This window comes from Catharus ustulatus, chromosome 28, assembly GCF_009819885.2.
Source record: "Catharus ustulatus isolate bCatUst1 chromosome 28, bCatUst1.pri.v2, whole genome shotgun sequence".
NCBI lineage: Eukaryota > Metazoa > Chordata > Aves > Passeriformes > Turdidae > Catharus > Catharus ustulatus.
In genome coordinates, this window is record NC_046248.1 from 303,886 (window position 1) to 319,282 (window position 15,397).

At 49.0% G+C, this 15,397-nt stretch overlaps 1 protein-coding gene across 14 annotated transcripts in view; it reads right to left on the reverse strand.

The window, feature by feature from the left end:
• Positions 1 to 15,397, reverse strand: part of PRDM10 (PR/SET domain 10) — a 56,966-nt gene that overhangs the window by 11,054 nt on the left and 30,515 nt on the right. For 12 of the 14 annotated variants that reach the window (XM_033081839.1, XM_033081838.1, XM_033081836.1 and 9 more), the window contains 3 exons: positions 9,758 to 9,982; positions 7,240 to 7,251; positions 4,401 to 4,748 (listed from right to left, as the gene is read on the reverse strand). In XM_033081839.1, coding sequence (XP_032937730.1) covers positions 4,401 to 4,748; positions 7,240 to 7,251; positions 9,758 to 9,982 — 585 coding nt within the window. The remainder of the gene's footprint in view (positions 1 to 4,400; positions 4,749 to 7,239; positions 7,252 to 9,757; positions 9,983 to 15,397) is intronic. The other 2 variants (XM_033081843.2, XM_033081840.2) reach the window with 1 other exon arrangement.

The following is a 15,397-nucleotide window of genomic DNA, read 5'->3' on the forward strand; positions in this document are numbered from 1 at the left end:
GCACTTTTTTTTTTTTTTTTTTTCAGCGAGGCTCCGCCCCCAGCTCCCCCCGCGCGGTTGCTGGCCAAGGCCCCGCCCCAACCCGGCAGCCATTGGCCCCCAGGCCCGCCTGTATCCGCCACTCCATGCGGCATCCCTGGGGCCGGAAAATGCCCGCCACCGCTCCGTGGGGTGTCCCCGGGGCCGGGGAACGCCTGCCGCCACTCTGTGCGGCGTCCCCAGGGCCGGAAAAGGTCCGCCACCGCTCCGTGTGGCGTCCCCGGCGCCAGAAAAGGCCCGCCGCCGCTCCGTGCGGCGTCCCCGGGGCCGGAGAAAGCCCTCCACCGCTCCGTGCGGCGTCCCCGGTGCCGGAAAAGGCCCGCCGCCGCTCCGTGCGGCATCCCCGGGGCCAGAAAAGGCCTGCCGCCGCTCCGTGCGGCGTCCCCAGGGCCCCGCTGCTCCGGGAGTTCCCTGGTGCTCTGGGTGCCCCCATGCCAGCGGGCTCACCCCGCACCGCCACTGCCCTGATTCCAGCGGCTTTCCCACCCTGCGCGGCGGCCACCCTGATGGTGGCAGGCCCCCCCACGCAGTCACATCCTGACGCTGCTACAGGACACCTCTCCCCTCACAGCCCGGCACGGCCCCACGGGGCCCTTCCCTCCTCACAGCCCTGCACGGCCCCGCGGGGCCACTCTCTCCTCACAGCCCGGCACGGCCCCGCAGGGCCGTTCACTCCTCACAGCCCTGCAGGGCCCCGCGGGGCCACTCCCCCTCACAGCCCGGCACGGCCCCGCGGGGCCGTTCCCGCCTCAAAGCCCGGCACGGCCCCGTGGGGCCACTCCCTCCTCACAGCCCGGCATGGCCCCGCGGGGCCGTTCCCCCCTCACAGCCCAGCACGGCCCTGCGGGGCCACTCCCCCTCACAGCCCAGCCCTGCTGCGGGGCCACTCCCCTCGCGGCTCGCACTTCCGGTTTGGCAAATTTTGCCACTTTGTCCATCAGATAAGGCGCACCGGACTATAAGGCGCACTTCCAGTTTCAGGGGAAAATTTTAGTCAAAAGGGTGCGCCTTATAGTCGTGAAATTACTGTACTGGTTCGGCTCGGGCCACGAGGGCTCGGGGCTGCCAACAGGGCTGGGTGGCCCAGCTCGGCGCTGCCGCTCGGGGCCAGCTGCCGCCACTGCTGGGCTCTGTCACCCCAGCCCTGCCCCGTGGTGGCAGGGTGGGCACAGAGTCCGTCGGCAGCCGCAGTGGCGGTGGGAGGCGGGGATGGAGCCTGCCTGCTCCTGCAGCGGCGGCATGCGGGGACGGGAGCCCCCCAAGCCGCGGGGCCAGCAGCATGGAGCCCCCTGCCTCCCCCTGAGCCGTGGGGCCAGCAGGAGAGAGCCCCTGCCTCCCCCCGAGCCGTGGGGCCAGCAGGAGAGAGCCCCTGCCTCCCCCCGAGCCGCCAGGCCAGCAGCACGGAGCCCCCTGCCTCCCCCCGAGCCGCGGGGCCAGCAGGAGGGAGCTGCCCCACCTTCCCCACCCCCTGTGCTGCCTGCACCGAGCAGCTCCGCCTGCCGCGCAACAGAGTAACCAATTTGTAACAACTGCGTACATAAAGGGTTTTACTGGCAGGTGCTCGACTTTGCGGTTTGCACTGACTCGGTTTGCACTCCTGGGGTTGAAAATGTCAGAAAATTATTCACATATTGGCCGCTCCTGAGTATAAGCCGCATTTCTGGTGTGGGAGCAAAATTTTGGTCAAAACGGTGCGGCTTGTACAGTAATTTCACAACCATAAGGCGCACCGGACTATAAGGCGCACCCCCCGGGAGCCGGCACATTTTGCAACTTTGTAGATCAGATAAGGCACACCGGTCTATAAGACGCACCGTTTTTTTTTTGCAGCGAGGCTCCGCCCCCAGCTCCTCCCGCACGCTTGCTGGCCGAGGCCCCGCCTCAATCCGGCAGCCATTGGCTCCCGGGCCTGCCTGTACCCGGCAGGGCCGGGCTATGCCCACCGCCGCTCCATGCAGCATCCCCAGGGCCCCGCTGTTCTGGGAGTTCCATGGCGCTCCGGGTGACCCAATGCCGGCAGGCTTGCCCCGTGCCACCACTGCCCCGATTCCAGCTGCTTGCCCCCTCCCCGCGCGGCAGCCGCTCCGATTCCGGTGGCTTTCGCTCCCCCCCGCGCGGCGGCCGCTGTGCTTCCGGCGGCTTTCGCCCCCCCCCCGCGCGGCAGCCACTGTGCTTCCGGTGGCTTTCGCCCCCCCCGCGCGGCGGCCGCTGTGCTTCCAGTGGCTTTCGCCCCCCCCGCGCGGCGGCCACTGTGATTCCGGCGGCTTTCGCCCCTTCCCGCGCGGCAGCCAATCCGATTCCTGCGGCTTTCGCCCCCCCCGCCCCGCGCAGGAGAGGCCCCGATGCCGGCGGGGACGGCCCGCCCCGCCCCGCGCGAGGGAGGCCCCGATGCCGGCGGGGACGACCCGCCCCGCCCCGCCCCACGCGAGGGAGGCCCCGATGCCGGCGGGGACGGCCCGCCCCGCCCCACACGGGGGAGGCCCCGACGCCGGCGGGGACGGCCCACCCCGCCCCGCGCAGGGGAGGCCCCGATGCCGGCGGGGACGGCCCGCCCCGCCCCGCGCAGGGGAGGCCCCGATGCCGGCGGACCCGCCCCGCACGGGGGAGGCCCCGATGCCGGCGGGCTCACACTTCCGGGGTGGCAAATGTCGCAACTTTGTAGATCAGATAAGGCGCACCGGACTATAAGGCGCACTTCCGGGTTCAGGGAAAAATTTTTGTCATAAGGGTGCGCCTTATAGTCGTGAAATTACTGTATTCGTGAAATGACTGTACTCATCTGGATGGGTGATTTGATTTCCTTAAGACTGATTCTTGAAGGCATCAGCTATTGCACAGTTGCACTTAACGGGCAGCGAAAGTTCACAATGTACCATTTGCACACAATCGCCCTCAAGTTAACATATTCATCTGAGGTTCATTATCTTCCTTTCATTTATAAGAAACCAAAACGTGGAGACTAATTCCTTTCAATCAGATACAATGAACTTGCAATTAGAATTGGCAAAGAAAAAAAAAAAACCCACAAAAAAACTTAATCAGAAGAACATTTGCACACCGTTCCTGAACAGCAATTACTTCTCCATACTCTGGGACTGTCCTTCACCTCTATGAGCATCTAGCGGGGCTTTTTTTTTTTCTTCCTTCCAATAAAGGAACTAATGAGGTTTGACATTTGAAATGCAAGCACTACGCAAGAAATGGATCTCTAATTAAATCCTTACCATCTTCTAACACTGATCATACATGGAACAACTTAGCATCTCTACCTGTTTTACCTAGAAGTATTCAGCAGGCAGCAGTCACTTGTCTTAATTATTCACATGGCAAGAAAAAAAATCATTGTTAAATGTCAAAACCACAAATGAACAGTTGGAAAAAAGCCACGGATCTTTCAATTGTTTGCACGGGAAAGTTTACAGAGAATTAAGTTGCAGCACAGCATTTCTGAATCATCAACATTCTTCCTTGTTGAACATTCACAGAAGATAAAGGACTTCTGCCAGGACAGAATTATATTAGTAAATCACTTTCCCCATCCTCTGTTTTTTAATCTACTGGATAGACTATCTGTTCCTATTACTGATCTAAACTGGATTTCTATATTACAATTTTAGTCAGGCAGCTTGGTAAGACACATCAATTGCTTTGTTCCTAGGAAGGCTAATGAGTATTTGCATGGTCCATCTCAGTTTTTTTTTTACTGGACATGGAAATAGAATCTTTAAATTCTACCAATGACCTTGTCCAAGTGCTCAAGCATAGTGCAGAGTAGCGCTGCATTACTCACTGCTCCAGTGCAGTGTGCAGGGAAGCAGAATAAAGTGCCCAGCTGAAGCCCAGGGGGGAAGTCAGGAAGCAGAGTATCCTGATCTGTTCTGGCATTTCTTCAAGCTGTTCAAATGAATTATCCTGACAGAAAACAGGCAAGGGATTAAAGATGTAAAACTACTCATTTTTTTGTTCAGAGTTTTAATGACAAAGGGTAAGGTGTGCTCAAGTACAAGCTGAATACAGCAAAACACAAATTTTTTTTGCTTCATGGAGATGATGTAGTCAGGACCTCTGCTTCAGGCATTTTTTGGGAATAAGGTACCCACCCTTTTGCAATACAGTGCCTTCTAATGCCAGATTGAAGCATCACATCTGATGATTTAGTGCACAAAGCACTTCAATGTTGGAAGAAACCAATATGCCTAGCAGCATCTATCAGTGCTTGGTCACTCCTCCTTTTCAATTTCTGACTCCCTGCAGCTTGTGGGAACGAACTGCTGTGCAGTTACACAGGGAGAGCACTGAGAAACCCACAGCCTTGTGAGAGACCCCCCAAAGCAGCGCTTCAAATCAGTACAGCATCTCACCTGGATAAAATCTGGGAAGCGCTTCTTGCAGGTGGGGCAGGTGAAATAGCCATCATTGACATGGATGGCCACATGATCCTTAAGCAGATCCAAGCGGTCAAAGGACTCAGGGCAGAAAATGCAGGAGTAAGTTTTCTGGTCCATGTGGAACTTCATGTGGCTCTCGAGGGCACCGCTGTTGATGAAACCCTTGTTGCAGATGTCACAGGTCAAAGGGCAGTTCCCTTCCCGCCCATGAAACCGCAGGTGCTGGTCCAACTTGTCCTTCTCCCGGAAGGCCTTCCCACACTGCAGGCATTTAAACGGGCGGAAGGATTTCCGGATGAACAGGTGCTGCAGAGCTGCATTCTGAAAGAAGTATCCAAGAGACCACTGGCTTTCATTACCATGTATAGATGCCACATCCATATATATTCAGGATTAAATATATTGGATGATCGGTGAAACTAAACTTCCAAGAAATTATTTTCCATCATATGCTGCCTCCAATTTACAGCAGGGGAGGCTGTGACAGGCAGAAGTTGGGGGACATACCTGCAGCTACCCCCTGAGTTAGCAGAACACAGTGCAGGAGTTCTCTCCATCCCTGACTTCTTCTGATTTAGCTGACTTGTCTTTAAGCATGCCATTTTTCTGTAAAATAAAACTAAGCCCTCTCTGAAGCACAGACCCAGGCCTGAGAAAAGCTGCAATTCCAGCTGAGTATTGGCTATCACATCATAAGTTCAGCTACCACACAAATGAATGGTGAGCCAGCACCCTGTGTTGCCCTCAGAAGCAGGGCTTATGAAATTCCACAGCCCTTTACAAGAACACCTTCTGCATCAAAGATCACCACAGAGATGCGCAGCAGTGGTTTAGCATTGCCTGGAGAACTTCTACTGGAACATAAATTCAAGAAATGCTGGTCTGAACTCTTTTACTACTGCCAAAAAGAAGAACAGAGTTTCAAAACATGATGGCAAGGGAAGAATGGCAGCTTTTATGAGGAGCGGGTAAGAACTTGTGAGCAATTCTCCATTCCTACTGTGCATAATGTCTCTTCTCAGCCCTGGTTTTGTTTTGGTGTGTTTGCTTGCACTCTGCCTTTTCTGTAACATTTCCTGATCGTCCTGTCTTTGTTTTCTTCCCTTGCCCTTTAGATAAATGTTATAGAGCCATCCCACTCCTGACCCAGCACACTCTGCTGGAGGAACAGATGCTGCTCAATGCGTTGCCTGTAGAAAAAGAGAAGAGGGTCCTGCACCTGCATTTCAGTATTGGATGAGAACTTTCATGCTGGATAGTTGTAAAGCTAGAATTGAGTCCTATGAAACCCCACAGCACACTGTCACCCACACTGCACCCAAAGTACACTGCAATGCTCCATTCCTCTGCAAGTTTAAGCAATATCCACTCTTCTCTCAAATACTTCTATAAACCATTATTTATTGATGTCTTTTCATGTTACACACAGATCTACATTATGATAGGTAGAGAAGTAATGTGGAAGAGCATAAGTTTAGGTTGAATATTAGGAAGAAATTCTCAGCTGTGAGGCTTTGACACAGGTTGCCCAGAGACATTGTGGCTGCCCCATCCCTGGAAGTATTCAAGGCCAGGACCTGGAACAACCTGGGATAGTAGAAAGTACCCCTGCCCATTTTAGGAGGGTGGAACTGGATGAGTTTAAGGTCCCTCCCAACCCAAACCATTTGGATTCCACTAGAATATTGCTGACACTTCTGCTCACATGCTCCACTTCTCCATGAGACACATTCAAAACTTCTGCAAATTTCCCTGGTTTCCTGTCTCCTTTGCTTGTGGGAACATGGTAGCTGATACAATTGAAATATGCTGTGTTCCTTAAGTGCACATCAACAGCTGACACTGATTAAGTAAAGTTAGGAGCTCTTCTGCTGGAATGAGGGAACAGTTTGAGAATACTGTGAAATGCTGTGCTAAGAATTAAATTTGTGAACCTGAAAGATCCTTTTCACCATTTGAACTGCAGAGGGAAACCTACACTTTCATTCCAGGAAAGAATAGGAGAGCAAATGTTTTGCTACCAAAAAAACCTTACACTTTAATACAGGAGCTCCCAATAGGGCTTCCCAGGAGCTGTCATCATCACCATTTTCTATTTCACAAGTGGAGACAGTGGGAGACACAGGGTTCTGCTGTAATTCACACTGGGAATTGGAAAGACAGCCATGTGCTGTGCAAAAACTGATGTGCTGCTTAGAGTCCAAAGAATAAAATTACCCCCTTAACCACAGGGAGATGCTAATAAAACAAAGGTGAAAAGATGTATTTCAAGTCCTGAACTGCACTATTAATTTGAGTTTTGATCACTGGTACCTTAGCAGGAAGTTGACTGCTAGTACAGCAGGCCAGACTCAACATAGCCCTGTTGTTATCTCAAGGGCTACAGAAGGTGAAATGTTTTACTGCTCTTTGCCTAGGTAATTTATCGACTACAAAAACAGAACAAAAAAACAAAGTGTTGTCTCATTAACTTGTAGCATTGATCCGGCACAAACAAATGCGCAAACAAATCCTCCAAAACTTTAGGACTGATATTACGGTTCTTCATCCAAGCAATTTACTTGTGTAAAATCCACCATAAATTTACACAGAACTGGCATGAAAAGAACTAGAAAAATGCAAATTGTTATTCAGGTAACACTTAGTTCTGGACATTGGTTACCTAAAGAAGAATGAATGTAACAATTTGTGGTTCAGGGTCAATCAGGAAACACTAAACATGAGCTCGACAAAACAACATGGAAGGTAGTGTTGATACGTACCATTGGATTGGATACAGCAAAAACCCAATGAAACAAAAACCCAAACCTACCTGCAGCTCCAGCTGAGCAGGCAGCATTGAGAGAGAGAAAAATACTTATGTTATGCAATGAACTTGAGAAAACAGAAGCCTTGACTTCTGCAGGTCACTACAAGGGCTCTTCCAACTAGAGTTCACTGCTTTTGATGTTTTTGCTTCAGGAAACAGGTCTTCAAGGTTTACTCTGTAGTTAGTAACTGCTCAAGAAGAGAGTTAAAGGGCAAAGATAAAAACCATAGATAATCTTGAAGGTGTTTTGTGACCTTTCCTGTTTTCCTAGGGCTGATTAACAAGGATGCAATGTACACTGCAGAACCACAGTGAGAACAGAATGCTTTCAGCAGAAGGGAATAATTAAAGCAGGATGACAACAGGGTAGAGATAGGGAGAGTAAAAAAGTTAAGGAGAAGGCACTTTTTATAACCTCATTTTACAGGCTGTGTTCCTTGTTACACAACCAATTGCATTCCTTTCACCATGAAGGAAGTGACTGCTTTCTAAATCATATTCCTATTCCTCCTGTTCCTGGCATTAGCATACAGACACCCTTGCATACTGCCCAGAACAGAACTAAAAGCAAATATTCATTTTGGCTGTAGACCACAATGTTGCTCTACTTTTCTACAAGAGTTCTTGAAGGGTGGGTGTATCTCTTTTAAAAACTAGGGACACAACTGCCATAGTTAAGGTCTGATCTCCAAGAAACCCCACAGACTCTAAAGCAGAGGCTGAAAAATGAACTGATCTTATCAGGACTTAAACTCTGGGGCAGAACAGATCAGTACTTCCAGCTAGCATGAAGAGAGTCTCAGGGCACCACTGTCTTAAGCCTTAGAAAAGCTGAAGCAATTTGCAAAGAACAACTGGTTTTGAAAACTAAATCCTATCTAAGTAATAAGAAAGAATTAGAGCTACACAGGTTTTAGAATCATAACCAGAAGTCAGGACTTTATACCTGTTCTTTGGAAGTGAATAATGTACCACATATCTAAAACCTAAATGTTTGCTTGCTTTCATTATGAAGTGCATATTATTGTAGGCAGGTGCTGTGTGAGTGAGTGTTCAGAGGCTGGTTTCTCAGTGCTTAAAAAATGATGCTTGCTGGTTTAGTCTTATCTCAAGTGCTCATTGCTCACAATCTGATGCAATATGGAAAGGTCTGTGCAACCCTGCATCTGCCATTCTGTCAGTGCTCCTGGCCCAAAAGATCTCCAGGACTCTGCTGAACACGAGCAGTCAGATACAGGTGAAGTTCGGAAGACTTGAAGTACAAACATATCACTGAACCACTACTGCACTCCTCTGAGTTGTCATCCATTTGTGATGAATTTACAAAAAACAAAAGCTAAGTCACAAAAGAAAGAGGTGACTTCAGAATTTCTGTCCTTTTCTTCCCATATTCATTATTTCAGAGGACCCTAAGTTCACATATTAGGTTCAAAAGTTCAGGGAAATGGCCAGCACTTTTCTTACTGAGGATGTTGTAGCACACTGTAAGCAGAACAATCCCATGCTCCATCAAAACTTCAGCATCTCTCTCTGTATTCTATTATACACCTGTCAATACATTCAGTAAAAAATCCCCCAAGTTTTTAACATATGAAAATAAAATCAGTAGTAGAAACTTGTCATTCAGAGACTGCAAGCATTTTTGATGATTAAAAACTGTGCAGTCTTAATGTGCCCAAGCTGAACTCTTCCTTCAAGACATGCCACAGCATTTTTGGGGTAACACCACCATTGGTCTTGCATATATATTGCTGTAAAATGCAAGCAAAATTTGGTTCAACATCGTCCTATACAGAATAGTTACTCAACTCTTTTCTAATACTTCCTCATCCCCTAAAAATGAACCTTTACCTGTACTGCAGCTGTTTCTTTCTTTAATCCAAAGTTAACACATGGAAGAAAAAGATTTTAAGCTAAATAAACTGATCTCCCAGTTACAAAGCTCCAAGGATTATTTGCTTGGACCATTTCCCTCCCACACATAGTAGAGAAAAAACAGCCCAGCCAGCTGACACAGAGCTCAGGCTCAAAGTGCTTGCTCTTAATACATGTTTCGCTCACAAAGGCAGGGTTTTCTACCCCAAAAAAGGACTTTATCACTAAGTGGATCCAAACTGAGATTGAGGTTTCGCTTTTGCAAATAATTGCCAGAGAGTTCTGAGAGACACAGATCGTGCTCCGAGAGAGTCATTAGTCTGTGCCACAGCACCACAATTCTGCCACCTGTTTTGAAGCACCCCTGCTTGCCAGCTTGGATAGTCTGTGTTTCCATGCAAGAATTACTGTGATGGAATTCAATCAGCTCCAGCTTCTGACCAGTTCTCAGTAGCACCTCTGAGATACTGGTCCTTTAAGTGAAACCTATCTTCCTCTCAGTGCAAAGAAAACTGCTAGGATTGAGATGCTTTATTTGGGATTTAGAAATGGATACAATAGTGAAAGGAGCACCAGCTGGCCCTGGCAGGCAGGCATGGCATTCCCTAGGTTACAATGGATATCATCCCCCATCTTGTGTGCTTACCCTGATGCGCTTTGCTCGCCTCATGTCATCTGCTGTCATGGTGCTCTGCGTGGGCACCGTGCTCCCCTCGTGCTGTGGCTGTATGTTGAGCACGTGGTTTTCCTGCTGCTCCAGTGCTGCCTGAGGCTCTGGTGGCACCGGAGTCTGCTCCTGCTGCTCCAGCCCATTCAATGGGGCTTGTCCGGTTTCATCAAACTGCCCCTTGCTGGAAAAATGCAGCAAGTCCTGAAATCGCAAATCATACAACCAGTGATTATTCCCCCCACCCACTGAAAAACACTTTGATAATACTCAGCAGACAACAAGATTTGTACATATTTGTGGATGATACAATTCCCCCCAAATTGTCTGCTCCGGGCCCCTGGCATTTAGTTTAATAGATAAGGTCTCTCAGATACTAAGGCTGAGCTGAATTCCTTAAGAATTTGGTCACTTTCCTATCACTTCGGAAGATAATTGGCTAGAAATTTGTTTGTGTAATTGGTCAGTTCACCTTTGGAACTTTTGACTTAGATTGGATGCTGTCCTTTGCACAACTTTCTATTGGTTGTAGTTTCAATCCTACTTGAACCTATAAATATGACTGTCTCTCCTTTGTTTCTAGGCATCCTTGTTTCACCACTCTTCGCACGAAATAAAAATTCTTGTGAAACACATCATGTAAAGGGCCTCCGGTCTTTCTCTGCTGGCTAATGTAAGCTGCTGAGAGTTTTCTGATCAATATCAGCACTCTTGGGTCCTGGTAAAACACCTACCAGAGACAAGATAATAGCTTACACATTTATTCACAAGCTATAAACAAAAGAATGAAGTGTAGTGTCTATATTAACTCCTACAGTTCTACTGTGTCCACTGCTGCTTTCAGCACGTCACCTTCACCTACAGCAGCATCACACAGAGAACCAGGGAGGCAGTGCTACAGGTGGGTGACACTCCATGGGACATCCCTTTGTCTGACTAGCCAAAGGCACTCAGCATTATCTGGCTGTTAATAGCTGTATTGGCTTGCAAAGCAAGATGTAACCAGAAGTATGAATTCTATCACAATCTGTTAACACCAGGTGGGGCAGTGTTCTTTATCTTTTCCACAACCCATCCTTCCTCCAGGAAGCTATCGTCTGTTAATGAGTCATTGAGTCCCACTGCATGACTGATAAAATTACATCATCCCATTGGGAGATGCTCCAGCCAGGGGGAAGAGCCAAGCCTTTCCTACCTAGACAAAAAGTGAGACTTACAACATCAGAGCAGCCTTTTTCCACTGGATTCCAGAGAAAAACTAGACCTTTCCACATCATCGCTGGACCTTCAGCAGAAAACTGCACCTTCTACAGGAGCACTGCTTCAACTGAACCACATCTGTCACTGCAAAAGGACTGCAGCCACCATTTAATGGGGCTGCTACCAACTCTGGACTGATCGGGTGCCAGATTATATTCTGACTCTGTCAGTATTTTGGGTTTAGGGTTTTTTGTATTACTGTATTTTTATTTTAATTTTTTTCCTAGTGTTTTTTTCTTATGCCCATATACTTGCCTGAGAGCTCCTTAATTTCAAAATTGTAATAATTTGGAGAGAGGGGGCTTACATTGTCTATTTCAAGAGAAGTTTCTGCCTTTCTAAAGAAACACCTGTCTTTCAAAACAAGACAGATTTTGGCACCCAATGTGGGGCATGAGGGCATCAAGAAATAAAAGTAGTAACAGTTCTTGAGTAACCTAACTTTTGTGTGTTAGATATAGAAATCTCATTAGGCAGCATCATGTGGTCGAGCTTACCCTGGTTCACGTGGCACGTGGTTGTGGCTGTATTTCTCCCATTTACAGGGCCTTATTTAAACATGGGCCCTATAACTAAGGTTACTGTGGCAGTTATCCAGTTTGCTTTATGGGTTAACAAGGTGAGGAATTCATGGATTTTTAACTTCCTCTGGAAGGCAGCCACGTGGATTCAGGGCTATCATACACTAACTGTGTGGGTTTGGGGTTACTTCAATAATGGTACCTACTGTGAGGAAATGACACAAGGGGAAATTATCTCCCAACCCTTCTCGCAGCTCTTTGGGTCTACCCCATCAGTTTTCAAAGAGTTCAAATCCTCTCTAAATGCTAATGATGTCATACAGTGGCTGGTGTTGCTGATATGCCTGTTCTATTTAACATTCAGAGATCAGGGGAGATTGGCTTGGATAACCACCCTGATACCTACCTCAGAGAATAGGGATGCTGCCCCAGAGCCTGATCCTGCCCCACAGCCCACCTCAGAAATGAACCATGCATATTGGATAGGGGTTTTGGTGAAGGAGATACGTGAGATGGGCCAGATGCTGAAGGAATAAATTTCTCCAGCTGATGAGAAACCCTCCCCCTGCCTCAAAGAGGGAGAGTCCGATGGTGCTGCTGTGGAACCCATAGATATTACAACCGCCCAGGTTCCAGCTGAACCACAAGGGCAGTCATAGCCAGCAGCAAGTCACCCCTGTGGAAATGAAGTCTAAGATTAAATCAGACCAGTTAGTTAATAAGGATAAGAAAGGAGGGCAGTCAACCTACAAGGGAGCCAGAGGTTGAAATCATCAGAGTCCCTGTCGTATGAAAGTCTCCGTAATCTGCAAAAAGTCATTGTAGGAAGGGGGTCTGAGGCTTTTTCAACCTGGTTACTGTGGGTATGGGACCTTATGGGTACAGATGTGCAACTGGATGGTACCAAGGCAAGGAATTTGGGACCCTTGACCCAGGGCTCAGGTTTGGATCAGGTATTCATAGGAGAGACAGGCCCCCTTTCTCTCTGGAAGTGGCTTTTAATGAGTATAAGAGAGAGGTTTGTCCACAAAGAGAGGATGCAGGAGCACCATCATAGAAAGCAATGGAAGACCCTCGAGGAAGGGATCCAACAGCTGAGAGAAGTGGCGGTATTGGAGGTACTTTTTGGGAGAGACAGAGAGCACAATAACAACCTTGGCAAGGTCAGGTGCACAGGACAGATGTTGTGGAATCTGGCAAATCTAGGGCCATCACAATACACCACCTTCATTGCAACAATTAATGATGATAACAACTGAAAGGCACTGGGTTCTCTTGCCAACAAGCTTAGAAACTCTGAGTATGATCAGTGGCCTGATGCAGGTCCATGTCTCTGCTGTAATTAAGGAACTCAAAGAAGAAATGAGGGAGGAGGTGAGGAAGAAGAGTTCCCACATGGCACCTGTGCAAGTCACAGGCCCCAAAGTCAAAGCCCAATGTCTCCCACCTAGGGAGAGAGGGTACAACCCAAGAGCTGACATGTCGTTCTTTTTGCACGACCATGGAGAAGACAGGAGAAGGTGGGATGGGAAACCCACTTCTGTCCTGGCAGCATGGGTGCTTCAACTCAAGGAAGGAAACGCTAACCAAGGAAATTCCACTAAACTGATGGTAGCCTCAACTTCCCATAACCAAGCTACCAGGTATTACAGAAGGGAGGATGATCTGTCAGATCCCCTTGAAGGAACCTCTACTATATATGCCAAGGAAAGAAATGCTAACCAGAGCTAGAGGGGCCCTGCCTCTAGCCAGGGAGAGGCATGGGATAACAGGGTCCTTTCGATGGTGTGGATCCAATAGTGTGGTACATCAGAGCAACAGGAATATACGGTGTTAGTTGATACTGGTTCACAATGCACCCTAATACCATCAGGACATGTGGGGGCAAAACCTGTTTCCATTGCTGGGGTGATTGGGAAGATCACAGGAATTTACTCTTCTGGGGGCTGAGGTGAGCCTGACTGGGAAGGGTGGCAGAAACATCCAATTGTGACTGGCCCACAAGCACTGGGTATTCTAGGCATAGACTTCCTCCAGAGCGGCTATTACAAAGACCCAAAGGAATACAGATGGGTTTTTGGAATAGCTGCTGTAGAGGCAGAGAGCATTAAGCAGTTGAACACCTTGCCTGGACTGTCCAAAAATGCTTCTTCTGTTGGACTCCTGAAGGTGGAAGAACAACCAGTACCAATTGCCACCTCAACAGTGCACCGCCGGCAGTACCGGACAAATCGAGATGCCGTGATCCCCATCCACAAGATGATCCGTGAGCTGGAGAGCCAAGGGGTGGTCAACAAAACCCACTCACCCTTCAACAGCCCCATCTGGCCCGTGTGCAAGTCTGATGGAGAATGGAGAGACTGTGGACTATCGTGTGTTGAATGAAGTGACTCCACCGCTGAGCCCTGCCGTGCCAGACATGCTGGAACTCCGGTACAAGTTGGGAGTCCAAGGCAGCAAGGTGGTATGCCACCATCGACATTGCCAACGCATTTTTCTCCATTCCTCTAGCAGCAGAGTGCAGGCCTCAGTTTGCTTTCACCTGGAGGGGTGTGCAGTACACCTGGAATCGTCTGCCCCAGGGGGGGAAACACAGCCCCACCATCTGCCATGGACTGATCCAGGCTGCACTGGAAAAGGGTGAAGCTCCAGAACACCTGCAATACATCGATGACATCATTGTGTGGGGCAACACAGCAGTGGAGGTATTTGAGAAAGGAGAGAAGATCATCCAGATTCTGCTGGGAGCTGGCTTCACCATCAAGAAGAGCAAAGTGCCTAAGAGATCCGGTTCCTGGGGGTGAAGTGACAAGATGGACGGCGCCAGCTCCCCACTGAGGTCATCAATAAGATCACTGCGATGTCTCTACTGACAGCAAGAAGGAAACACAAGCTTTCCTAGGTGCCATAGACTTTTGGAGAATGCACATTCTGAGTACAGCCAGATTGCAAGCTCTCTCTACCTGGTCACCCGTGAAGAACAATTTCCATTGGGGTGATGAACAGCAGCAAGCCTTTGCCCAGATCAAGCAGGAGATCGCTCATGCAGTAGCCCTTGGCCCAGTCAGGACAGGACCAGAGGTGAAGAATGCGCTTTATTCTGCAGCTGGGAACTATGGACCGTCCTGGAGCCTTTGGCAGAAAGTGCCCAGAGAGACTCGAGGCCGACCACTGGGATTCTGGAGCTGAAGTTACAAAGGGTCTGAAGTCAACTACACTCCAATAGGAAGGGAAATCTTGGCTGCCTATGAAGGAGTCCAAGTTATCTCAGAGGTGACTGGCATGGAAGCACAACTGCTCTTGGCACCCTGACTACTGGTGCTGAGATGGATGTTTAAAGGAAAGATTCCCGCTACCCACCACATGGAGCAAGTGGATTGCTCTCATCACACAATACGCCTGTACTGGAAACTTGAATTGCCCTGGGATTTTGGAGATAATTACAAACCCATGTCAAGAACAGCCTCATAAACACCTGGGATAGAGAACATGGCATTGAATAGATATATCATATCCCTTATCATGCACCAGCTGCTGGGAAAGCTGAACGGTGCAATGGACTACTTAAGACCACCCTAAAGGCACTTAGCGGGGGAACCTTGAAGAATTGGGAAATGAACTTAGCAAAGGCCACCTGGATGGTCAACAACCATGAGTCCATCCATCGAGCTGTTCCTCCCAGTCTGAACCCTTGCACACAGTGGATGGAGATAGGGTCCCTGTGGTACACATGAAAGGTATTTTAGGAAAGACTGTTTGGATTAGTCCCACCTCAGGTAAAGACAAAAGGACCTGGTTACACTTGGTGGGTAATGCAGAGAGATGGAGAAACCCGTTG